The 26,923-nt window shown below is 41.0% G+C and overlaps 1 protein-coding gene across 2 annotated transcripts in view; it reads left to right on the top strand.

Moving 5' to 3' along the window:
* Positions 1-2,738: 2,738 nt before the first annotated feature.
* Positions 2,739-26,923, top strand: part of PACRGL (parkin coregulated like) — a 29,611-nt gene continuing 5,426 nt past the window's right edge. The window contains exons 1-9 of one of the 2 annotated variants that reach the window (XM_067530294.1): positions 4,632-4,687; positions 5,064-5,103; positions 5,418-5,495; positions 5,705-5,865; positions 10,698-10,765; positions 15,298-15,388; positions 20,016-20,150; positions 23,614-23,721; positions 24,475-24,555. In XM_067530294.1, the coding sequence (XP_067386395.1) occupies positions 5,444-5,495; positions 5,705-5,865; positions 10,698-10,765; positions 15,298-15,388; positions 20,016-20,150; positions 23,614-23,721; positions 24,475-24,555 (696 nt within the window). In that variant the 5' untranslated portion in view covers positions 4,632-4,687; positions 5,064-5,103; positions 5,418-5,443. Of the gene's footprint in view, positions 2,754-4,631; positions 4,688-5,063; positions 5,104-5,417; positions 5,496-5,704; positions 5,866-10,697; positions 10,766-15,297; positions 15,389-20,015; positions 20,151-23,613; positions 23,722-24,474; positions 24,556-26,923 lie in introns of those variants that run through there. The other variant, XM_067530295.1, reaches the window with a different exon arrangement.

The following is a 26,923-nucleotide window of genomic DNA, read 5'->3' as shown; positions in this document are numbered from 1 at the left end:
AGATGAACAAAATCAAGATGAAAATGATTTCAATATAGAGATTGTGTCTGTGGCACTGGCAATTGATGACAAAGAAAAGCTGCTAGAACATGCATCATGTGATTCCAATCTAATGCTTGAAGATAGTCAGGTAGTATCACCATTAGCACCACCACATTCAGAAGGTTTACAAGAAGCAGGAGAGAGTAGTGCTACACTAGCTGATTCTTGTCTTTTCAAATTGGTCTGATTATAAAATGCTTGCAGTCACATTGGTCCATTAGAATAAAAAAATCAAGACATTGATAGATATAATACCTTTATAATGACCAAAAAGTTACAAAATAGTTGCAAACGTGTAGGACTCTCAGGCTGGGTGTTATGTTAAACAAAAATAGCAAAAGGAAGGGAATTCAGAAATGTAGAATATGTAACAGTAATTTCAGAATTCAAACTTTTTTTATGGTTTATGAGATTATATGTATGGGATGAGGGATTGTGGTATGTGTGTGGGAGGGGGCCTGTGTTACAAGTTTGTACTGAGCCCGAAAAAATTATGCTTGGGCCTGGCCATCCCGAACAGCTGTTCGGTACAAAAATACATCACTAACACCAAGCAAAAAAAGAGCAACGGTTCAAGAAAGCAGCACTGGTTACTGCGTACATATTCTAGTAGTGATTCTAGGTGTTCAAGTGGCAGCACTTTAAAGGAGCCTAGTTTTCAAAGGGCAGTTGCTTACTATTTTTGAAAATGTAGGCCTTAACTTAAAATTTCCCTAAATAACGTGGAGCCTATGAAGCAGTTATCTGAAGTTACTGGAATTTCTGATTGGTTCCAGCTAAACATTTAGGCATTGGAAACTTTGAGATGGACCACTTTCTTTTTATTTAGAATTTTTACCATCTTCCTCTTCTGTATCACTAAAAAAAACCTCGCCTCAGCCAGTGTATTTCAAAGGAGTTAAAAGATGTGTCCCAATCTTTTTCTCTCCAGATGTCCTTATTTTACAACAGTCATTGGCAGATATAAATCATTTGCGTTGGCTAAAGCTTATTTTGAAATGCTAGTGCTGACCAAAATCTAGGGCTTGTGTTAGCTGTCAGACAGACAGACCATAACTATGTTTCAGCACTGCCATTGTTTATTCCCATCTATTACTGCAGAAAACTAACTGAATAGGTTGTCTAATGCAATTTCTTTTTAAGTCACAGTCCTTCATTGTGTATTACTGATATTGAAAGGAATGAACACACACCTTGCACAATTTAAGCAACAACAACAAAAAAGTCTCCTATTTGGGGAATTCACTGGCATGCATTCAAAAGAACAAATGTATCTTCTAAAGAGCAGTGAAGATGCCATATGTAATAGGGTCTGCTGGGGAAGAAAAATTGTAATCTTTACTGAAAAGGTTACTCACTACACAGGCCTCTTGGCTTATCAGCAAATATTGTATGAGACTTATAACTGTCAAGTGTTGATACATTATGACACCTGTTATCTGGAAGATGAAACTGGTGGCTCAGCTTATATCTTTATTGGAGTGTTTTTATCCAAAAGAAGTACCTGCAAATGGAATGTGTATCCCAGTCTGCAAACTGCTACTCCGTAACTAAAAAATAAAATTAAACTAAAAATATGTCCCAAATCACTGGTGTTATCTTGTCTTCCTACTGGAGAAAAATGAGAGCTTTGCTTCACCAATCTAATCCAAGTCACAAATGTATAGCATAAGATGAAAGTCTTCCTTTGCCTTTAATATTTCTTCCTATATGTGTGCATTTACAAGCTAGAAGCCACATATTTAGGTTTTGATTTGTTCAAGATGCTTCCTCTGTTCTTTGACACTTAATTTTGCTTTCCAAACAGCGAAGGTAGCTTGACAGAATACAATTAAAGCTGCTCATGCGGCAGGATGACTTCTAAGGAGGCATTGAGCTTTGGACAAGGAACCAAGGCACACAGCAACGGCTAGTTGGTTCAACTTACACCGTATTTCATCCCATTTAAAATTGCTCTTTGGTCTGGTGGAACAAATTGGTGGGAAGAAAAAGAGAAGCCTGGGCCCTGCTTTCCTACATTTTGACTTCACAGTGGGTCTTGTTAGCACAGGAAGGTCCTGGCACTGGCTTTGCATGGGCACAGGGATTCACTCGGTTAGGACCTATGGGGGAATATCCTACAGCCAGTGATTAAGCCTCAGAGCCCAAAGGGAGCCTGCAAGGCTGGCGAGACCAGGCCTGACTCCAAGGAGGTACCATTAGCTGCCCAGGGCAACAATGCTTTAGAGGGGATAATTATGACAGTTGTAACAATCACAGCTGAGGCAGGACCAAACACGGGGGCCCTAAGCCCAGAGCCCGCAACCAGTGCCAGGCTTTGCTAAGCTGGTGAAGACGCTGCCCAGGTAGACACAGAGCAGCGCGTGACCCCACTCCCGCATGCCCCGTCTGTGCGTGGCCGAGGCTCACGCAGCCTGCAGCTGGCCGCTCCCAGCAAGGAGGGGAGGGGCGCCGGGACTCCCCCGCACCGGCCCAGAGTACACGGAAGAGTGAGCGGAGGGGGGGAGGGGCTTATGAACACCGGACACCCCCTTCTCTCCCCCAGCCCCGCGAACGGGCGAGGCTGTCCACCTCTGCGCATGCTCCCCTGGCCCGCTCGCCGCCCGCTGCAGCGTCTTTGCCGGAAATTGGGCCTTCCCGCGGCCAGTAGATGTAGCAGCGGAGCTAGCTTCCTTAGCAACCGGCGGGCCAGGTGGCGTCGCTGTGGGCTGGTGAGTAGCTGTGCTTCCCCGGCGCTTGGCGGACCCGGTAAGGATGGCGGCCTGTAGCCGGGCGAGGATTTAGCCGGGCGGAGCGCGACTCTGTCGGGCTGAGCTGGGGGCTGCGGCCGACGTGTCACTGCTCCTCCTCCTCCAGCAGCCGGGAACGCTCAGAGCTCCCCCACGGTCCTGGACCGAGCCCCGCCTCCCCCTCTCCAGAGCTCCCTCACCCACCTGCGCCCCCCGCAAACGCCCCGTACAGCAGAGCCCCAGCAAACCCCCCCCCCCAGACCCGGAGCTCCGCCAACACCCCAGAGCCAACACTCCCCAGGACCGTGAAATCTTCATCCACCCAGAGCCCTGCAAACACCCGCAAAGCTCCGAGTCCTGCAGAGTCTGTAAACATCCCAATAGCCCCAAATCTCGCATCCCTCCTGAGCCCTGCATACACCCCCATTGACCTGTACCCCAGAGAACCCTGCAAATGCCTCCTAAAGCTCTGTAACCCTGTATATTCCTCTAGAGCCCCACATATACCCCATGGACCCATGCCACACGTGCTCCTCTGTACTCTGCATAGCTCCCCAGAGCCCTGAATATGTTCCCATACGCATGTATCCTGCGTACCCCACCCCTGAGCTGCCTACATACCTCTCCTATGCAGCCCTGTACATAGAGCTATTATTTCCATAAAACCATGCAAACATCTCATAGACCTATTTATCATATATGCCCCCAAAGCCTGCTTACATTCCCCTAGATGGCCTTGTTGTGTTCCTCATATGACACTGTATGTACCTTACTTAGACATAACTATAACACTCAAATACAGCCCTGTGTACTCATTAAGTGTTGCCCTGCATGCACCCTCCATAGACTTTAACCATAGTCCCATAGTACTCTGCTTCTACCCCCATATATGTATAGTCCCTTCTCTGTGCCTCCACGGAACTATAATTCTCAACATGCCCTTATAGTTTGACTTCTCCTCAAGCTTGCTTGTTTTATTACTGTTTAAGGATTTTTAACTAAGGCCTGTTATCTACTATTGGGATTTTTTAATTTCTAGTTTTAATCTTGGACATCACTTCTATGCATCTCACTGTACCTCTCCTAAATGTATGTCATTTATACATTTCTATTGTGCAGCTGATTCCTGGCTGCACAATAACTTCAGACTAAGTAGTCGAAAGACTGAAGTCTTCTTGGGTAAAGTACTTCCCCGCCTCCTCCCCCCCTTTCTCCTTTTAACTCAACTTGATTTGTCCTCAGGTGCTGAAATTTTTGTTATCCATAGCCACATATTTTATTTTGATTCTTGTTCTTTGCTGGTAAGGTCACTACATCTGGAATATTAGAATTTGTTGTTGCCTGCTTTCTTTTCTGATGAAATCTTTATCATGTGGCTTAATTACTTCTCAGAAGAAAAACTGATTTAGAGTGTCTTACTGTGGATGACCATGCTATTTATCAAATTATAGTATTTTTTCTTTTAAAATGTGCTCTTGCAACAATCTGTAAACACATGTTCAAATGTTAAGCTAATTAACAATATTAAACTCAATGATCCTGTGCACTACAGATACTGTGCACTACTGCAGATGCTTTTTTTTTCACCATGCTTGCCACCTGGTGGAATATGCTTCTAATTATGTGAACTTTCTGAATGCTTTGAGGAAAATATGTACAATGTTTCTGTTTTATTGCTAATATTACTTTTTAGCAAGCATCATTATGTCAATGTAGATTTTGAAGTTTGGCACTAACAACAGTACTGAATTGTTTGCCTGATATAGTATAATGATGATTTTACTGGTTTTTTTTGTTTTACTATTTGTAGCTTTTATAACATGGAAAACATTCAGAGACCAATTATTCTGGCACTTGGAGGAATATCTTAAGTGTGATGTAGTAATAAGAAGTTTGGTGATGATAAATTGGCAGTAGTAAGTTATGTACAAAATCACAGAATTTTGTTACATAGGAACGTCATCACTTTTATCTTTAGAATCATTGCCAGCTTTAATATAGTAGATGCATTCATATTTTTAGACATTAATAAATTCCATCAATAATTTAATATTAACTTCATGTAAGATTTTCCTGTGTATCAACAGGACTTTTAGCAGTAGTATATTGAGTCCTCTTTTTAAACTAGACCAGCCGTATAGTCAGGGAAGGCCAATATTCTGAGAAAAAGAGAAAATACATATAGGCAAATCCAAGATGTAAGTCAAGAATAAAATTGTTTTTACAAATATAAAAAAGGCCCTGTGGGTCAAACCAATGGTCCATCTAGCCCAGTATCCTGTCTTCCAACAGTGGCCAATGTCAGGTGCTTCGGAGGGAATGAATAGAACAGGTAATCATCAAGTGATCCACCTCGTCAGCCATTCCTAGCCTCTGGCAAACAGCAATCCCTGCCTGTCCTGGCTAATAGCCATTGATGGACTTATCCTCCATGAACTCACTTAGTTCATTTTTTAATCCCATTATAGTCTTGGCCTTCACAACATCCTCTGGCAAGGAGTTCACAGGTTGACTGTGCATTGTATCACGAAATAATTCCTTTTGTTTGTTTTAAACCTCCGCCTATTAATTTCATTTGGTAAACCCTAGTTTTTGTGTTATGAGAAGGAATAAATAACACTTCCTTATTTACTTTTTCTTCACCAGCATTAGCAGAGTACTAAAGGACAGCAATGCAGGAAACAAAGAGATGTGGAGGCGTGTGTTTGAAAAATGGAGTAATTGGTATGTACCTTGCACTGTTTTGGGTGTTCAGCAATACGTGATTTATATACATTGGTTCATATTTCCAGGATTCCCTGCACACTCAAGAACGTGAGATTTAGGCACAAAAAAAAAAAAAAAAAAAAGAAATCAGGATTAAACCTTTTAATTTGCTATAAAGTGGGAATGAGAAGTCTATTTTTTAGGTTTGTTTCCTTTTTTCATTCTAGGAAGTTATGATAAAAGAATGTCAACAGATTTCCGAATAAAACCAAAGACTGCAATACAGAAAAGCAAGACATCTTCATCTCCTTCATCTAGTTCTCCAGATCTTGCAGTTAAGCCACGACCAAGGCCTAGTGATAAACTTAACCCCAAAACTATTGATCCGGTATGTAGAGATGTTATTACTAAACAAATTCATTTTTCTTGGAAACTGCCAACATTCTGTACCAACATAAATGAGTAGGGCCAAACAGAAAGTGAGAGGCATAAAGCTGATGGCATTAAGCTGGGACAGCAGAAATCTTTGAGCACAGAAGATCTAAGGTTTTCTAGGATTCAGATGTTATTTTATATTTATATATATTTATTTTATATTTTCCTATATATACCAGAATGTAAACTTTTTCACAGTCAAGTTTGAAGGGCATATTGAGTGGCGTCCTGCAGGGATCAGTTCTGGGTTCAGGTCTTTCAATATCTTCATCTGTGATTTAGATAGTAGCGGAGAGAGTACATTTATAAAGTTTGCAAATGATACCAAGATGAGGGGTTGCAAGTGCTTTGGAGGATCAGATTGAAATTCAAAATGATCTGGACAAAATGGTGAAATGATGAAATTCAATAAGGACAAATGCAAAGTACTCCACTTAGAAAGGAACAATCAGTTGCAAACATATAAAATGGGAAATGACTCCCTAGGCAAGAGTACTGCAGAAGGGAATCTGGGGGTCATAGTGGATCACAGGCTAAACATGAGTCATCAGTGTAATACTGCTGCAAAAAAAAAAGCAAACACAATTCTGGGATGTACTAGCAGGAATGTTGTAAGCAAGACACAAGAAGTAATTCTTCCACTCTACTCCATGTTGATAAGGCCTCAGCAGGAGTATTATGTCTATTTCTGGGTGCCACATTTCAGGAAAGACATGGACAAATTGGAGAAGGTCCAGAGAGCAACAAAAATTATTAAAGATCTAGAAAACATGACCTCTGAGGGAAGATTGAAAAAATCGGGTTTATTTAGTCTGGAGAAGAAAAGACTGAGGGGGGACATAACAGTTTTCAAGTACATAAAAGTTTGTTATAATGAGGAGAGAGAAAAATTGTTCTCCTTAACTCCTGAGGATAGGACAAGAAGAAAGGGCTTAAATTGCAGCAAGAGCGGTTTAGGCTGGACATTAAGAAATTTTTCCTAACTGTCAGGGTAGTTAAACACTGGAATAAATTGTCTAGGGAGGGTGTGGAATCTCCATCAATGGACATCTTTAAGAGTAGATTAGACAAACATCCATCACAGATGGTCTAGATAATGTGTGGTCCTGCAACAAGTGCAGGGGACTAGACTAGATGACCTTTCGAGGTCTCTTCCAGTCCTACGATTCCATGAAAAAGAAGCTGCGAGCCTTTCCAACTGCAGAGACAATAGTGGATCTTTTAATGGTATGAAGTTTACTTTGTCTTGTTCAGCCACCCTAAAAAACTGAAACAATAGCACCAAGAGATGTTAGAAATTCCACTATTTTGCATTTTAAGACAGCTAAATATAAATGTATATCTAGGAACAAAGAATGTAGGTCATAGTTACAGGATGGGGGACTCTATCCTGGGAATCAGTAACTCTGAAAAAGATTTGGGTGTTGTGAGGATAATCAGCTGACCATGAACTCCCAGAGCTGTGGCCAAAGGATTAATTCAGTCCTTCTGAAGAAGGTTGATAAATTGGAGCGGATTCAGGAAGAACCATGAGAATGATGAAAGACTAAGAAAACATGTCTGACATTGATAGACTCAAGGAGCTCAATCTGTTCAGTTTAACAAAGAGAAGGTTAAGAGGTGACTTGGAGGTATCTACATGGAAGTTGAAGCTAGACAAATATAGACTAGAAATAAATGGACATTAACAGTGAGAGTAATTAGCCATTGGACAGTTTGCCAAGGTTCATGGTGAATTCTCCATCACTGGCAATTTTTAAATCAAGACTGGATTTTTTTCTGAAGGAAGTGCTCTAGGAATTATTTTGGAAGTTCTATGATCTGTGTTATTCAGGAGGTCAGATTAGATGATCACAACGGTCCCTTCTGGCCTTGGAATGTATGAATCTAAGAGTGCTATCAATTTCTGCTGGTGTCACTGCTGGTAGAGATGGTGAAGTTGGAGGGGAAGGGTTAATATTTCTCAACTGCCTATCCCTAGGGTGTGGTAAGTGGAAGATTCTAGTTGTCCAGAACAGGAAATAGAATCATTACAAATTCTTCCTGATGGTAGCAGAGAATGGCACAGCTGTGGTACAAACATTTATGATTATTTTTCTTACAGTTTTTAATGAAGAAGTCACTACAACAAACAACCCTAATGTTAAATTTACATTTTGAAGGCTATCTTCACACAGAAAAGGGCTAGGGGTTAGATTTTGTTTTCAAAAAGCGTGCTTAGGTCCTACTGGACTCCTAAGGAAATATTCAAATTTGCCAAAATCCCATAACAAGTAACTCCTAAATTTAGTGCCTTGCCTTATTAAAAGAAAAAAAAAAACTTTATGCCTTAGAGCTTATCAGAGGTTATTGAATAAAAATAAACTGAGTTTGTCAAACAAGTCACTTTTTGAGACAGAACTGAACAAAATATTTGTAAAATTTTATTTTAATTTTAAATATGCACTTTAAAGTTACATATCTCAGAAATACCTTCCATGACTGATTTAAACATCCTGTTATCCCTTTCCAAAAATAAAAAAATCTTCTGCAACACACATGTGAAACTTCAGATGACAAAGACATTTTTAGCATATATTTGAGGAGTGAAAATGGATCTTAAAATGGAAACCTCAACTATGGAGACATTAGTGTGACTTCTGATACTATACTTTTTTTCCTCTGTTTATTCCCTCAACATAGCTCTGACATTATTGAGTTTTGTTTTTGTTTTCTTAAAGGTTGAGCTCTGTCTTTATCTTAAGTACTGAAAAAATAACTTTAGTCAGTTTCCTTGAAGTTAGATTAGAGCAGTGGTTCTTAACCTTTCCAAACTACTGTACCCCTGAAGCCTGAGTCCCACCCCCACGGGGCTGAGGCATGTAACTTAGTTTCATGGCGCCCCTGTGGCTACAGCAATTGCCTTTCTTGCCACCCCCAATACCAGCTCTGCACTTGCGACCCCTCTAAAACCCTAGGTTAAGAAACACTGGATTAGAGGTTATTTTTTTTTGTTTGTTTTAAGGCAAAAAACAGTAGTGCCAATACATGTAAAATTCTCGTCTTCACTGATATGTCAGCATCAGACTGACAGAATAAGTGCATAACAGAAGCAATCACAGGTATCTTAAAATCTTCAGCCCTGACTGTTCTGAGGTGGCATGAGCTAGAAAGAGCAGGCAAAGATATTGCGAGCATCAGCATCATTTTCAAGAATATCTCCTTCCTTACTGGATGAATGCTATAGAAAGCACTTTTTTCCCCAATAGGAAATATGTTTTCTGTGCATGGAGACACTTCATCTGATCCATCTGATTTGTGAGTTTAGATTCCTAACTTTTGTAGGTAATCATTGAGTCTCCAAGGTCTGCCAGCCCTAATGCCTGAGGTAAGCAGTATCTAATTCCTTATCCTTTTCGCAAGGGTATTTGACTGCAACCTTTCCATTCTAGAATTGGTTTTGCTATATAGGAATACTTCCGTTTTCTCTTATGTTTTTTCCTTCTAAAAATAATAAACACACACACATACTAAAGGATAAAGGGTTTTCAGTACAAGATAGGTATCGCTCCCTTTAAAAGGATTTTGGCCTATCCCCACCTGTGACTGATCAGCTGCCTTGCCTCCCAGCTGATTCAGGGATCAGGTGATAGCTGGAAGATCATCTAGTCCTCATAAAATCCAGCAAATAGGTCAGTTGCAGGTGACAGCTGTCAGGAATAGGAAGGAGCAGGAGTCCCTGGCTCAAGGGAGAGAACCCAGTTCATGTGAAACTACCAGGTAGAAGTCCTGTAGAGTGTAATACTGCAAGGAGCAGCCTATGAAGGAGAAGATAGTAGAGAGGCTTGCTATGACTTGGTCATAAAGTAGATAGGCCCCTGCAGAAGACCCTTGGTTAGTGAGGAGGGAAGTATTCATAAGAATGATCTGACCCAGTATGGCCAATGGTCCATCTACCTCAGTATCCCATCTTCTGACAGTGATCAATGCCAAGTGCGTCAGAGGGAATGAATAGAACAGGTAATCATCTAGTGATCCATCCTGTCGGCCATTCCCAGCCTCTGGCAAACGGCAATCCCTTCCTCTCCTGGCTAATAGCATTGATGGACATATCTGCCATGAATTTCTCATTTTTTTTTAACCCTGTTATAGTCTTGGCCTTCACAACATCATTTGACAAGGAGTTACACAGGTTGACTGTGCATTGTGTGAAGAAATACTTCCTTTTGTTTGTTTTAAACCTGCTGCCTATCAATTTCATGTCTCCTCCCTGGCTCCTCATCCAGTCTAGTCTTCTCACCCCCCACTGGCTCCCAGTCTCCTTGTCCCAGTATCCTCCCCTGCCCCACCCTGTCCAGCTCATATCCCCTCTTCATTCAAGTCACACTGCATGCTGTCTGTGTACCAGCGGGAGGAGCATGGAGAGCTCAGGAGCCATGCTCCCTACCCAGTTATGTGATGAGAACTCCTCTGCCCATGGGGCCATCATTGATTTAAGTGGGACTACTTGCATGAGAAAGTAGAAAAATGGGATGGGTTCATCCAGGATGAGCATATTTACTCATTTTCAAAATTTCTTAACAAAAGAGTAATAACATACTGCTGTGAGGTTATACTTACTTATTTAATTAAATGTTAGAATTCTTTTTCTATCCAGTCTCTGTGGTGCCCTTTACAATTGTTTTCCGATTATAAGATTGTTTCACATTTCTCTCTAAACTGCAATACTAAAATATGTTTCTAATGGTTATAACTGAAATATTATGATAGTGAGTAAGTCATGTATTTTACTTTTTTGTCCACCAGTTTGGGGATCATTCAAGAGCTCCTTCTGCATTTTCTGCCATTTACTCTAAAGGTGGTATACCTTGCAGGTAATGAATTTTTAAAAATTACTGAACTGAATCTATTCAGACAGTAGTCTTACGTACTGTTAAGTAGGTTAAGACTTATTTCTTCATTACTGATTAGGGTAGGATGAAAACTATACATTGACTTTTATGTTCTCTGGCTGCATGATTTCACTGATCTCTGAAGGTGCTTCTGATATTTAATTCTTATCAAAAGGAAACAATCACTCACACATTTGTTTATATCATAGTAAATAATTAGAGATGTAAATGCTGCACCACTCCAAAAATAGTGAAGTATTTAATTTATTGAGTCTACTTGGCGAAAGCAGTTGATTTCATCATATAGTGATGTTTTCTTCCTCATAGTGGCAGAATAGAATTATATTTGGTGTCATTTTAGTGGGCAGGTGATCACCAGCCTTCTTGTCTGCAGTAAAAGTGCAGGGAATGGAAAATTTCTTTACATGATAATTTCTTTTCCGCAAACAGCATCTTCCACAACTCCGTTTCCACTCTGCAATTTCCAGAGGTGGTTTAGGTTGCAGCGCTGCTCATGATGGCCATGCTCCCTTTTCTTGCTTGCCACCAGATGAGTCATTCCACATCTTGTAAAAAGAGACTAGTAACAATAATGTTCATGTCAACCCGATAACTATGTACTTCAGTGCTCTTCTGACATCTAAGATGTGCAACAGCTTCTCAGTGGGATGCTGTGGCCTGGCACAGAATGAGGGAAGAATAATCTCCTGTGAAGCATCGAAAGGAGAGTTTGCTTTGGGGAGAAATGATTCTGGAGTTCTCCACACCACCTTTGTCATTGTGGAACTTGCAGTAAGGTTCCTGCATAGATAATGCTGCCAGCTCTTAAACTTATCTAGCAGGTGTAATGGTCACCAGAAAACAGGTTTTGAAGGAGTGCTAGAATGTTGAATATTGAAGTCAGAGGTTCAATTGTTGTGAATTGTTATGGCTTTTATCACCAGAGGTAGTCCCATTATGCGAAGATTAGTCTGACTGCTCTGAGAAATCTGGATACCATGGGGGTTATCGGTCATAGATCCTGAGGATCCTGTGAATAGAAGGCTGATGGCAGTGGCTGATACTTGGCATGTTATGATGCTGGGTCAAAGACCGCTATCCATTCCCTGTTGGACAAAGTCCAAAATAGCTAGAAATCCTGGATCTTTTGGGTCTACATTGCTTCAGGCCCTAGATGCTGAATTTGGTCCAGATGGAGAAGTAGGCCTTTAATATAGACACTCTCCTAGATGAGAACCCCATCTTAATGATTTTGAGGACAGACCGAGGGTTGCTAATGCTTCCATTGAAATAGGCAGACTGTTAGTTGAAGCCAGTCTGAGTCTCAATGGAGAAAAGGACCTTGAAAAGGATATCTGGTGGTCTCGGTAGCTGCAGTGATGATTCCAATTGGAAAACAATGGTCTCCTTGGCCAGTAGGGAGTTGGTACTATTACCATTGTTTGTTTTCTCTTTTTCTTTTGGATCACTTTCCTGAGGAGTGGGAAAGGTGGGAATGTGTAGAGCAGGCCTTGCAGCCACCTGTGTACCATGGCATCTGTTTCCAAGGAGTTGGGGTGTGTTTCACTGCTGAAATAATTCAGTCATTTTTCATTCTTGAAGTTTGTGACCCAATCAGCTGAACAGAGATCAAATGTCTGTGAGATCAGGTTGAAGACTTCCTGGTTAAGGCAGCATTCCAAAGAGTTGACTTTGTGTCTGCTAGCCATTCTTCCTTCTGGTTCAGCTCTCCTTTTATGTAAATTACTTTTAGAGAAAGGAAAGACTGGTCTGCCCATCTCATTATTTATATTGCTTCTGCGTGTAGCACTGGGCTTTTTGTCCCTCCTTGGTGGTTTATGTATATGACCGTGGTCCTCTTGACTTGACTGAACCATGACATAATTCCACCCTAGGTGACTTCATGGGGTAGTTTGACCACTCCACATTGGGAGTAATGCCCAAATTCTGCAGCCAGGATGCCCTTCTCATGGTCACTAACAAGGCCATCACTTGGGCTGAAGTGTCCGCAATGTCCAGCGCAGACTGCTACAATATCTGGCCACCAAGCAGCCTTCAGTGATGAATGCTCAAAATTCCTCCCTGTAGGCTGGTCTGCAAACTTAAACATTGCCGTCCAATTCACAAAGTCATATTTGGCCAATACCTGCTGCATCGCAGTCCACATTTACAGTGAAGACGTGGTGTAGATCTTTCTACCCATTAAGTCCATCCTTTTAGAATCCTTGTCCTTACGAGTGAACTTAAATCTGCTCAGCTGGGCTGTGTTGTTCACTGCAGTTATGAGCAGGGAATTTGAAGCCAGAAGGAAGTAAAAGGCCTCAACTCCGAGCACTGGGACAAAATGTTTCTCCAAGCACTTTGTCGTAGGCAAGGGGAAGGCTCACTGGGGCCTGAACCTGCAGTGGATTGACTGACTTGTCTGGTAATCTCACCTAAAGCGAGATAAGGAGTGTGACCTCAACGACCAAGCAGCATCCCACCAATTAATGGAGGCCACTGGGGATAAAGATAGGGCATTGGTGGCCAGTAGGCGCAGGGCCAGGGACTTCTGTTCCAACCACGAAACAAGTGCCCAGTCTTGGTACCCTTGGTGCTCCATGAAGAACCCCCCGATGTAGGCCAGGTGATGGTGAGTGAAAGGAAGAAGATCCCGAGCTTGATGCTGAGGAGTCTCGGTTTTCTGGGGATAAAGGTGGATGCAGCCCTGAGGGGACGAGCAACCAGTCCAACTCATCCATTGCCCAAAACGAGGGAGGGACTGGTGCAGAGGGTGAAAACTACTGCTCTCATCGAGTACGCCTCTGTTCCTGATGCCAGGAGTGATGTTGATTCCGAATTCAGTGTCAGTGCCGAAGTAGCTGATGATGCCAAAGTGGAAGGTGTTGAGAGCCACCATGGTAACATTGGTGATGCAGGATGCAACAGTGCCAAGGAGGTCCCTGGCACTGAACCCAGCACTGGCCCCACTTCCACAGACTGTGTAAGGAAAACATTGGGGTGTGGTGCTGCCAGAAAGGTTCAGCAGCCTGCCCAGCCAATGGAGCTATAAACAATGTAGCCCTGGTAAAGTCTTGGACCAAGAGAGGTCAGGATGGAAAGGCAGAGTAGTTCCTTTGCTGTCTGATACGCTGTCACTGTGGAAACAGCCAGTGTGGCACTCATCGGTACCAGACTCAACAGACACCCTGAGGCCAGAACTGGTGTTGACAGTTCAGGGTCTCTAATCTCCCTGCGCAGTACCAGGGAGCAGTTAGAGGCACCTGTGGCGTCCCGCATGCCCAATTTAACACCGTGCTAGTCCATGCTCTTTCTGGAGGAGGCAGAAGAATCTCCACAAAACCTGAAGTGGTCTCAGTTGGTCTTATGTGACCTTTTCCTCTGTGCACTCAACGGGGAAGGTTCCTCTGTCTCTTCAAAGAGGCCCTGACTCCAGAATACAAAACAGCAGCACTCTGAGAACCTGAGGGCAACCTCTGATCCAAAGTAGGCCTCAGTGCTGAAGCAGGCCACATGGCTTGTTCGAGCAGATGCTGCTTTGTGTAAAGGTCTCTGGCCACCTAAGTCCATTTTGTGAACGATTTACAAATTGGACATCGCTCCTTGATATGGGCCTTGCTCAAGCACAGCAAGCACCGGGTGTGCGGATCATTGTTGGGGATTGCGCCCACATGCAATGGACAATGTTTAAAAACCATGGGGAGGCCATCACCAGGGAAATAATTAATTAAATGAACTAACACTAAATTTAACTAACATTAAGGGTAGTAACTAACTATATACAACCAGATAAAAGTCACTAAGAGAGAGAGAGTGTGAGGTTAAGAATCACACAGAGCTCCCACTCTAGCCACAGAAAGTAAGAAGGAACTGAGATGGGTCGAGATGGTGCTGCCTCATACAGCCAGGGGAGGGGCTATGAACAAGAGCACTTCCTGCAGGTATTGTTAGGCAAAATTCTTCAGCTCCAGTGCCTTGGGTGCACACACATCTAAGTGGAATACATAGCTGCATCTACTCAAAGAAGAACCAATTAGATCTAGCATAAATACAGATATATTTTACTGATTCCTTAGTGTAAAAAAATAAAAAAGTTGATGTTTGATCTTGTAAATATCCATATAAACAGAAAATCTTTGTTTTGATAAATATCACTACATTGTTTGCAGGAAAAACAGTTGGTGTTGAGATATATATAGGAAATAAGATGTAATTATTATTTACAACTATTTTATTTTCAGCCTATATAGGTTGTTGAAGGAAGAATTTAGATGTTGCCTTTTTCAGGAGTTGTCGTAATGATGTTGTGTCAAAACAGCTACAGCGTTCTGCCCAAATAGGGCTGCACATTTCACTAGGGAAGACAGTTCATATTAGATGAATATATGTACCTTTACAGTGATTTTTGCAAAACATTTTGGGATCTTTTGATATGAACAGCATTTTAAAGAAATTTACTGTTATATGTTGTTTAGTTCTCTGTACCATTTATTAACTTTTGTTTCACATGATAGGTTGGTTCATGGCTCAGTAAAACACAAATTACAGTGGGAATGTCTTCCTGGAACTCTTCCATTTGATCCTCTTCTTATTACTTTAGCTGAGGTAAACATGCTTTTCTTGAATAATTATAGAATAATACAATATTTTTTTTGCTATGCAAAGATCAAAAATTGACATGGGCATGCTTTATTCAAAGAGGTAGGTTTTCTGAAGACCCAAGTCAAGTCTTAAACAGATTAAAAGAATAAATAAGATTAAGATGTTGAGCATTTAGAGGCAAATCCAGTTTCCAGTGCCCAGACCAACTATTTCAGCTGAATAATGGGAATCTTCCAGGGAAGGAAGTTGGGGAGGAATAGTCGATCTTCATAGAAGTAGATACTTTGTGCCCCTCCAAACCTCCAAGGAACTTGAACACTTATTTTACCCCTTATTTTACCCATTGTACCTTATCCTTACCTCAGTGTGGATCCAAAAAATAATGTTCCTTAGAGATTGTAGGATACTTCTAGATTACTAGATGAGCTGCCCCTGTTGGGCACTAACTAGTCTCCTTTATCTGGTCCAACCACTAGATCCCCTGAGCTCTTAGGCTGGCTCAGATTGGAGAGAGTCTGGGTGTTGTCTTTGGACTTCTATGCACACACTCAAGGTACATCTTCTCTGGTGTCCCCTCCTGAGAGAGGTTTCTACAGTCTTATTGCCTAGAGCCTGAATCTAGTGCCAGCTCTTCCAAGCCTTCCCCATAGCTGCTAGAGTTATACTGAAGCTGTGGATCCTCTGGATTACTGTTTTCCTCTTCAGGGAACAGAGAACAGTGAAAGCAAGAGACACACAAACTTTGCAACATAATTGCTAAATCGGTTGTACTTTACTCACAAACAAAGCACATGATCGAGATCTGTATAGAAAATATGCAAAACTCTCCTTCCAATGTCTTCACCACTCCAAGAGTCCTTTGCTTTTTGGTAAGTCCTTTCAGGGTCCCAAGACACTCCTTACCATCACCATTATTGTATTCTCCTCTTCCTCTTTCTCCCTCCCTGCACGCACGCACGCACGCACGCACGCACACAAAGTCAGTGAGAGTCTTTTTATAAGGTTGCAGTCCCCCCTTTCAAGTGACTTTCTTCAGTTGCTTTGAGTTCCTCATCAGGTAATACGATGGTTGGTTATGAACTCACCTAGGAGAATTAGTTCCACTGGGTAGCAGCTATCTTATTATTTTAGGGTGTTTCCATTTGAATGGTAGACCATCTAGATTAATGATTCTTGATTTCTCTGCGGTGTTAGCCCTTTGCTAACACTTTTTGGAACCTTACTGCAAGATGGAAGTAAAAGACAACAGTGAAGACATAGTTGTTTACGCTCAAAATGGCATTTATAAAACAAAATGGAGTTTGTAGTTTTGATATAGACATGTATAGACATACATTAATCGTTCAGACCTTCCACAACAAAAGACTGAGGGATAGGTTTTAGTGGCATCAACAGAAGCCCTTTTCTCTCCATCCTTGGGCTTTGGATCAACTTGTTCTGCTTTTCACTTTCCTCCCCGCCGTCCTTTCTTGCACTCTCTCTGATACACTAACTAGGAAAAGCAGAGAGAAAGGAGGATGAGGCACCTAATGGTTGCTGATTAGCAAGTGCAACCACAGACTCTAATGGCTAGAGGGAAAACTGCAAATAAAACCTCCTTCCCAATCCAAGATGAAAGGAGAAGGGAAGAGGAAAAGCTGTTCATTTTTTTTTTCTTCTCTTTTATCTCCTGCAAATATCATAGGAGTAGGACTCAGTCAGAAGGTGAATCAGGAACAGAAAGGACAGTTACAGTACAGCACTTTTTATGCATATATAGAGTGTTGTAGCTTTCCTTCCCATCAATGTAAGAACAAAGAATAAGCATGTTAACTACTGTTCTTTTTCACATAAACATTTAGCTAATAATAGTGGTGTTCAGTTATCATTATGCTTCAGAGGTAACTTCCCGTTGAATCCATTTGTCTTTGTTCTGTCTGTATACAAACTTGGGAAGACATGGATGATTTTCTTCACAATTATAATGGCTAGAGAGTTTAAATGGCATACAATCTTCATCTGTCATGGGCGCTAGAATAATACATGAAATAGGCCAGATGTTGCCTATGTGCTGGGAGTTTAAGTATGATGTAGAGATTAGATTCTGTATTTTATATAATACATCATGCATCACACTGACAATAATGCTGTTCTGTAATCCATTTAAAAACTCCTTTTGACCTTATATAGGCCCAGTAAATACTTGTCCTAATAATGCTTCCTAAGGAACTGGAAAATGTCAGTATAGCTCTTTATGGAGCTCGTGACAATTTATTGTTCTGTTTGAACAGTTTTGTGTCTTGATATTTTAAATTGTTCTTGAAGACATTTTTCCCAGGGAATGAGAACTCTGTGATAAATTTCCAGCAATATTTTAAAAGAATAAATATTTTGAAAGCGAGCAAGATTTTAATAAACCCATAGAGATACTGTAAAATGTCATTGCCAAAAGATATTGCACCCCTAGTGTGATATAGACTTTCAATTGAGGGGAAAAGGTTCAGCCAAAAGAATTGTTTTTCCGTTATTTTATTATGATTAGTCACTGTCAGTTTCTATAGATACTCGTTAGCAGCACTATATTTGTTTTCGAGCCTTTATTAAGACGTTTATCAGCAATTGGGGCAGGGACTTCCAAAAAGCTAATCTAACAAAGTTACATCCCACAGTGATAAACATAGTCTAAAAAAAGGCATTATTTGAAGATGGTCAATCAGTTTGAGCAGTTGAATGTTTTTTAAAATAATTTTTTCCTGTAATTTGGGTTATGGGAGACAGTAATGGAAAGTTGTAGAACAAACAAGAACTAAAAAGATCTGTGGGTTTTGCTGTAGTTCATAATAATACTTATTTTATTGGGAGTGATCACAATAATTAAAGTTGAATAAGCATTTCCAGTCACATTCTGTTTTCAATCCCTTTACAACCTTGCAACACTTTCACTCTAAAGGCCTAACATATTTCAAACTAGTGCTCTGGCCAATGGTAGATTTTTCTAAAATACTGAGCAGAAACACTTCTGCCTTTTTGAAATACAAGGAGAGAGAGGGCAATACTTTCGTCATCTCAAAAAATTCTTGCAATCTTGCTTTATCCAACCCTAGTGTTGAAATAGTTGGAGCTAGAAAGTTGATCATTACCATTGACAAGTGCCCTTTGAGAGTTCTGGTGAAACTTGCTTTTAGTTTGACTTTGAAATATCACACCTGGCCTTTGCACAATACAATGAGTACAGATTTGTTTGCAATTTTTATTAGTGTTTGAGCAAAATTAGGTTGCCCTGTGGCTCACCTCAGTGTGTAGTAAAATTAGTAAACAACTGCAGTGACTGAGGCTCTTGCATCAGTGATTTTGTATCTTGGAAGGTGAGCAGCAAGGGGAATTCCTGTTGTGACACTTTAATTAAGTATGCCATTCTGGTGTGAAGAAGATCTTTGGCATATTGGCCAAAATAGCTCACCCAGAGCTGAGTCTGGGTCTCAGAGCTCCAGTTCCTGTAGGGAATCCTTCATCCTTTTGTGGTTTGACAGGAGAATCTCTGAATCACCTGTTTCCAGGGTATAAATAAATTCAGGTCCCTACTATGCAAAGACAACCTTCTCTTCAGTGAGTTAATCTTATTTACTGGAAGTGAGGCCTTGTAAACCAAAATGAATCACGATCAGTAACCAGTCAGAAAACCTAGTAGAAAACATGCTCAGTTTTATCCTTACTGTCTCCTTTTTTATACTGGTCACTATAAATTACCTAACGTCCAGTCTTATTGTTTCCCCAACATTTGCCAGGGGTTCACCTTCAAAGACATTACGGGAATCTCAATAAAATTAAATTTAGGGCTTATCTACATTTGCAATTCTACAGCAGCACAGCTGCAGCACTTCAGTGTAGACATACCTACACCAGCAGGAGGGGTTCTCCCATCAGCATAGTTAATCCACCTCCCAAGAAGCAGTAGCTAGGTTGATGGATGAATTAGGTCAGTTTAACTACACTGCTCAGGGGTGTGGATTTTTCACACCCTTGAGTGACAAAGCTGAGTGGCCCTAACGTTTTCATGTGGACCAGGCCTTAGAATCCTGTATCAGACATGCAATGTTGAACCTGAGCTGTATTTACATGCTTTTGAAAGAAAAAAAAATCTCTGAATATTTGAAGTGGCTGAAGGACTTTCTCTCTCAAAACAAATGAAAAAATTCAGCCATATAGCTTGTGAGCCGCTGTAAGTCCTGTGATTCAGGATATCATGAGCCTGCAAATTTCTACTGCTTTAAGGTGTTGGCCTTGTACCACATTCTGTTTTCCTTAAGGGTAGGGAAATCTCTTAGAAATATCATCTCTTTTCTCTTCTTGGAGCTATGGAGAAATGACTTTGGGAAGATGGAATGAAGATAAGGAAGTACAACTGTTGATGAAAATGACCATATTAAGAGAGAGTAAGAGCATTCTTTCATATATCAAGGAAAAAACCTGAGTGAGCAGAGGTGTACTCAATGAATCCACATGGTGGAGTAAGCGTGTTTTATGTTTTTGAATGGCTGCAGTAAAACATAAGCAATATATTGCTTTTAGAGGGAACCTTTTGATGTTTTAATGTAGTGTTGTGTTAAAAGATACATATTAAGAAAACATATTTTCCAAATTTATATAACAGGGGCTAAGAGAGACAAAACATCCATATACATTTGTATCAAAGGAAGGCTTTAAGGAATTACTCTTGGTTGAAGGTGCTACTGAAAAAGCAATTCCCTTGTTGCCTCGTCTAGTTCCAGTGTTAAAGGCTGCTCTGGTATGTTTCTCTTATTTTTAATTTACTATAGTAAATTTTTTATATAGTAAATAGTGGATTTTTTTTCTTATAAAGATGAAGTCTAAAGAAAAAAAGTCACAGTTTGAAATAAGTGTTGCAGATAGGAAATAATCTGAGTTCTTGGGTGACAGTAGCAACCCATGCGAAGTGGGGTAGCTCTTGAATGACTCTTAAGGCTCTGAGGGTATGTCTACACTACAGTGAAGTCCCATGCTTGAGCCTGGGCTCAAGGCTAATGGCCCTTGCATCTGCATTGCTACTGCACTAGCGCAGGGGTAGGACCTAGGGTCCCAGGACCTGCAGGGCTTGAGGGTCCAAGCTCGAGTCAAGGTGGGATCCAGGTGCCGAGCCCTATTGCTTTGCAGCGTAGCCACAACCCCACTTGACTCAGGTCCTGGGAGTCCTCCAGAAGTATCCCACAATTCCATGGGACAACTTCCTTAGTCCTCTCCATCCCAACAGTCTGCACTCTACTGAAAATGGAAGCCCTCCCCTCCCCACCTCCTTGGCAAAAGGCAGCAGCTCAGGTCAATATTAACCCATTCTGTTCTGAGCACTGATCTGCAAGCACAATATCGGAGAGCCTCCTGGGTATGCAATGGAGAGCGAACCAAAAAAGCCTTTTGCAAAGCGGGTTGCTTCCTGGTAATGTGAAGGCTGGACAGTACAGTTTTCCCACAGTGCATCACTTTCCTAAGGCTAGAGTGGCCACATTTCAGGTGTTGGGGGGTGCACTATAATTACTTTGACTTGTTTTTGTGCACTGTGTTGTGGATGCCAGAGCAGTAGGTGTGAGCATGGAGTAGAAAATTATTAACCTAGGATTAAAATACAAATACAGTGCTCAAGCCTAAGGTTCCCTAACATGACTGAGCTGCCTTCAGTCCCACTAACCTTAGGCTTACATTGCAGTGTAGATGTACTAAGAATGTGGGAAACTGGCAACAATAGAACTTCAGCATCATTGTTCTTTATGGATAATATGCATATACATACATATACAAAGGTAAAGGGGCACAGGAGGTAAAATGCACAGATTCCAGATCAGATAGATAAGATAGTTTTATGCAAGGCTTGAAAAAAAATTGAGTTCAAAGGATGAAATGGAAATGAGGGATAACATTAGAAAATGGGATTAAGCATGCTTTTTTAAAATGTGTTTTACAGTAATGCATTTGAAGGAATTGAAAGATTAGGGTAAGACAAAAGTCTTAAATTAGAAGGGACCTGTATTGGGACTCTTGGAACCATGACCCAGATCCACAAAGATATGTAGGTGCCTGAACCCCAGATTTAGGCTCCTCTGCAATCCCCAAAATACCTCGCTTGGTTGCTGACCAACCCTCTAGGAACCTAAACTCACTCAGTGCCAGATTTCCATTAAAAGTTCCCTAGGCATGAAAGAATCTGCCTCTGAACATGCACACTGCTGCCTCAACCTCTGGATTCCTCACTCCCACTTAAGCCTTATTGTGATCCATGATCCAGGGGAAGATAGGTGGAGGAGCGCCTGCTTTGTCTGTGGGGCCTGATCTTGTTGGCATGCTCAGAGGCTGAGCATTGCAATGCCTAAGTCACTTTGTGGATCTGAGCCTAGATCTCTTTTCAGGATTCTGTTCCTGGTTTTCCCACTGACTGTGTGAACTGAGACAAGTCATTTAATTTCTCTGTGTCTCAGTTTGTCCAACTATGTAAAAGAATAATAATTGTTATTTACTAAGTGGGTTTTATGAGGATGGATTAATGTTTGAAAATTCTTTGTGATCCTCACATTACGGACACTACAGATGAGTTAAGTAATATTTTTAATCTTTATCAGTTCCCTTGGCCTATTCTGGCAGTTCTAGTTATCCAAACTTTTAAAATGTTTTATTTTTCTCTGAACTTTTTTTTAGTTGTATTTTTTGCTATGTAGTGCTAAAACAAAATGCATTCCCTGTGGCCTAAGAAGTACTTCATATACAGTCAATCCTTCCATTACTACTATAATCCAGTATAACACCCAGTGGATCATTATACAGACCAGTCATTGGAGTGTTCTGTAATACATTTGTTAAAGATCCACAATAGATCCTTGCAGGCACCTCATTCAATATCTTCTCCCAACCTGACACGACCATTAATAGTTACTCTGGGTTTACTGATTTAGTAGCTAAAATATTACTTACTATACTGTAATTTCAGCTAATCCACATTTCTTGAATGCCTTTTAAAATGTTATGGTAATGTATAAAACATCTGACTAAAGCTGAGATTCTGTAGATTAACTTGTCACAGTTTTGAGATAACTGCACCTGTATTCCATTCTTCATGGTTCACTTCAGAAGTACCCAGTCACGTCTCAGGTCTACAGCTATCACCAGTCACTGGATAGGGACCCTAGTCCTACTCCTGTCTGACCAGGAGTTTTAAGGCTACACATATCCCTGACTTACACTGGGATATCCCCTTTAAGCCAGTCTGCCTAATGGCCAGCACTTGTAATATTGATTTCTCTCTCCGAGAGCTATGAACAGTGTATTGCCAGCAGTTACAAGTTACCGCACAGCTCTTTTTTTAAGTAATCACATTTATTCTTAAGGTGAAAGCATTACAGAGAAGACATAATAAAAACAATAAACTGATTTAAACACACACTAGACATACCAGAGTCATGCATCAGTCTAATGGGGATCTAGTAGACCAAAGTATTTTGCATGGGTTGGGGCCCCCTTGTATGGAAGGTCCTGTCCGTTTGCTAGATCAGAAAGAAAGCCCTGAGTCAGTTCACACATAGCCTTTTTAAACCAATAACACTTTATTTTCCTGGTCCAGGGAACTCAATTTGACACTCCACAAGGGGTCTCTGGCGGTTATCAGTGAGTGATTCACCTCCATCACCCCCACTGTTCTAGTTCCAGAAGGAGCCTGGTAACGCTCCCCCATGGAGTAGAACATAATCACAGTCCCTAACCAACAGTGTTACATAAACTTAATAAAATATGTTCCCCCAAAGATATAGCATGCTGTTGCAATATTAATCATGTTACTATATTTCCTTTACGTATCTAGTTTGCTCCTCCAGCAAAGAAATTAATGATTAGTTGTCACAGTACAGAATAAATGGAAGAGTCAGTTTCCTTAAGACTAACTTCTGAACCTTGACAGCAGCAGCAAATATTGGATGCTGTGCTGTGTTGTGATTGTATCCTTATTTTTTTCCTGAAAATACTTTAGCATTTAAATGTTACATGCTTGATATTAACACATGCTGTAATGATGTACTTGTGTTTCTAAATCTCTATATAATCTAAATATTAGTTTGTTTCAGTGCTTTGAAAAGGTAAAGCACTGTGTAAGTGCTAATTATTATATTCAAAAGAGATTGCTGTTTTAGCGAGCTTGCACATTTGATTGAGGATTACTATCTGATAGCAGATTATTAATTTTCCCTCCTTCTAAGGCCCATTCAAATGGTGAAGTATTTGAAAGAGGATTGAATGCTTTGATACAGCTGAGTGCCGTTGTAGGCCCTGCTCTTAATGATCATCTGAAACATCTACTCACAAGTGTAAGTACAAAAATCGACACAGTAACTGCATCTGCATTTCTTATGATACTTTTGTTTAGAGACTTTCTGTTATTTCACACAAAGATGATGGAACTTTCAACTGTTCCATGTAAGGCATTTCTTGATGAGTTTTAGTATAGATCCTTAGTTTTATACCATGTGGTGAATTATATAGATCTAACATTCAGTATGCTGCTACTAGTACAAAAGGACAATTTGTACCACAAAATCCCCTAAAGACTGAGAAAAACTAGTTACTGTGGTTTGAAGACACAGTCTATTTATTATAAAATTACCTTTGAATTTTAAATACTAATATAATCTATGACATTTGCTAAGAAATTAACTAAAACAAACTGGCGCACTTTAAATACACACCAAAAAGCAGTGTGTAAACTCCTCATCCAGATACTATTCCCAACAACTATTTCATGTTCCACTTGCTATCTTTGTTTTTGAATCAAACAAATGTAATGGATTTTATACTGCCAGCTGTCATTGCAATAACTGAGGAATTTCTATAGAGCTGTGTTTTTCATTATGAAAAACTTTGTTTTTCCCCTTTTGGTTTTGACCATGTCTCTTACTTTGGCATCAGTTAACATGAATAAAGTAACGCTTCTTTTTGCTTTCATTTTCCTGAACTAAGATGAAGCAGGATTCTAAAGCAAAAATAAATGTCTGTTTTCATACATTGTATTTAAATCTTTTTTTTTTTTTCCAAGTTATATTTATTTTTCATTTTTCCAATAGCTTTCAAAGAGGTTAATGGACAAGAAATTCAAAGATCAAATCACTGTTGCTTTACAAAAGCTAGAACAGTATGGTGGAAAGGTGAGTTGAACAGATTATTCTCTGCATTTTACATTTTGTTAAAAAAAAAAAAATGTTTGAATGTAAATCATGTCAGGAAAACTTTGATTTCAAGTCTCTGAATTCTTCAGATTAGGGCTTTGATCCTGAAGAGACTTGTACATGTGCTTAACTCTATGTAATGTGACTACTAATGTGTGTAAAGTTAAGCATGTATGTAGGATTTGCAAGTTTAGAGCCTAGTAGTGATATATACTGATTCATAATGAAAAACAACTTTATTTTCCTGTGTGAGATGGTGACGTAGAAAAGAAATAAAATCTACTTCATATAATACATACTACAGTCAGTTATAGCCTTTTATGTTGTTTTTCTGTAGAGAGTACTTTTTTTAAAAAGGTAAATTATTGTCCTAGATCCCCATGCTAATTTTTGTGTTCCTTCATAAGAAGTGTAGCCGCACACCTTAACATGACATTCCAAGGCTCTACACCTACATAGGGATCCACACGGAAGGGCTCTTACTCCCACACTAAGGGTATGTCTACACTGCAGACTAAATCGACTTTCACCCGCCGAATTTTAGAAGTCACAGGAGCGTGATCACACCATGCTCCTTGTGCCGGGCTCTTGCGTCCCCACTCACCACGCTTGGGTCGACCATTCAAAGCAGTGCACTGTGGATAGCTATCCCACAGTGCAACTAGCTGCACAGGCTTTTGGGAAACTTGTCAACCTCCCATGATGCAACGTGCTCCCTCACTCTCCTTTCTTGTCCCAAACAATCTGCAAACACTTTTTCGCACCGTTTTTCCATACCGCACGCACACTTTTTGTGGTGGGACATGGAGCCCGCTCAGCTCTGTACTCTCATTGTGAGCATCACAAATACCTCATGGCTTATCCAGCAGTATTTTCAAAGGTGAGAGAGGAGATGCAGCATGGAAAATAGTGATGTTACTGAGGACACCCTGCTACAAGCCATAGAGCGGAACAATTCCTGTTTGCTGCAGGCTGTCACGCATCATCTTCAGTCTGTGGAGCGCCGTCTGGTCCTGGGAAACAAGCACAGATTCATGGGATCGCATCATTTTGAAGGTGTGGGATGATGAGCAGTGGCTGCAGAACTTTTGTATGTAAGAGGCCAATTTTTTTTAACTTTGCACGGAGCTGTCCCCAGCCCTGAAGCACATGAATACTCGCTGGAGACCAGCTTTGACAGTGGAAAAGCGAGTGGCCGTCGCTCTGTGAAAGCTGGCAACCCCAGACTGCTACCGGTCAGTTGGGATTCAATTCAGAGTCAGTAAATCCACTGTTGGAGCTGCTGTGATGCAAGTGTGCAGGGCCATCAATAGGTTTCTGCTAAGAAGGGTAGTGACTTTGGGAAACGTGCAGGACATAGTGGATGGGTTTGCTGCAATAGGGTTCCCAATTTTTGGGGGGGGGGCAATAGATTGCACACATATCCCTATCCTAGCACCTGACCACCTTGCCACAGAGTACATAAACCAGAAGGGATACTTTTCAATGGTATTGTAGGCCCTTGTGGATCACAGGTGACGTTTCGCCGACATCAGTGTGGGGTGGTCTGGAAAGGTGCACGATGCGTGCATCTTTAGGAACTCAGGTCTGTTAAAGACGATGCAGGAGGGCACTTTCTTCCCTGACCAAAAAATAAACATTGGGGATGTGGAAATGCCAATAGTGATCCTGGGGGATCTTGCCTACCCCTTGCTCCCTTGGCTAATGAAGCCTTACACTGGGCACCTGGACAGCAAGAAGGAGCATTTCAATAACAGGCTCAGCAAGTGCAGAATGGTGGTGAAATGTGCATTTGGCTGTTTAAAAGCCAGATGGAGATGTCCGCTTACTAGGCTTGACATCAGTGAAACAAACATGCCATCAGTTATATCTGCATGCTGTGTGCTCCATACTTGGTGTGAAACAAAGGGGGAAAATTTCCCCCAGGGTTGGGCGGTGGAGGCTGATAGGCTGGCTGCAAATTTTGAGCAGCCAGATTCAAGCGCTATGCTCAGAGCCAACCACGGAGTGCTTCGGCTTCGGGAAGCACTGAAAAACTGGTTTTGCAATGAATTGCAGTAATGTGTGTCTGTGCTGTGCCTTTATTTCCCATCCCCCACCCTCAGCAGCACCTTCCCCTTCTTTCCCCATGCAAACTATGAATGAATAAAGAGAGATTTTTTTTAATCCTTTGAAGTTTTATTTGTGACCTGTTTTAATGGGGGAAAAGGAGGATAACAACATTGTGTCACTGTACAAGCAACTGTGGTTGTGTGCGGTTCTTAAAGGGGCTGTTGTGTCCTTCTGCTCACCTCCACCCGTGTGGAGTGAAGCATGTACTGCACCCTGCTCAGTCTCCTCCTAGACC

The sequence above is a fragment of the Emydura macquarii genome, unplaced genomic scaffold (assembly GCF_026122565.2).
Source record: "Emydura macquarii macquarii isolate MOO-44397 ecotype Brisbane River unplaced genomic scaffold, CSIRO-AGI_Emac_v2 contig_3062, whole genome shotgun sequence".
Taxonomy (NCBI): Eukaryota; Metazoa; Chordata; order Testudines; family Chelidae; genus Emydura; species Emydura macquarii.
This window is presented reverse-complemented; position numbering and strand designations above follow the sequence as displayed.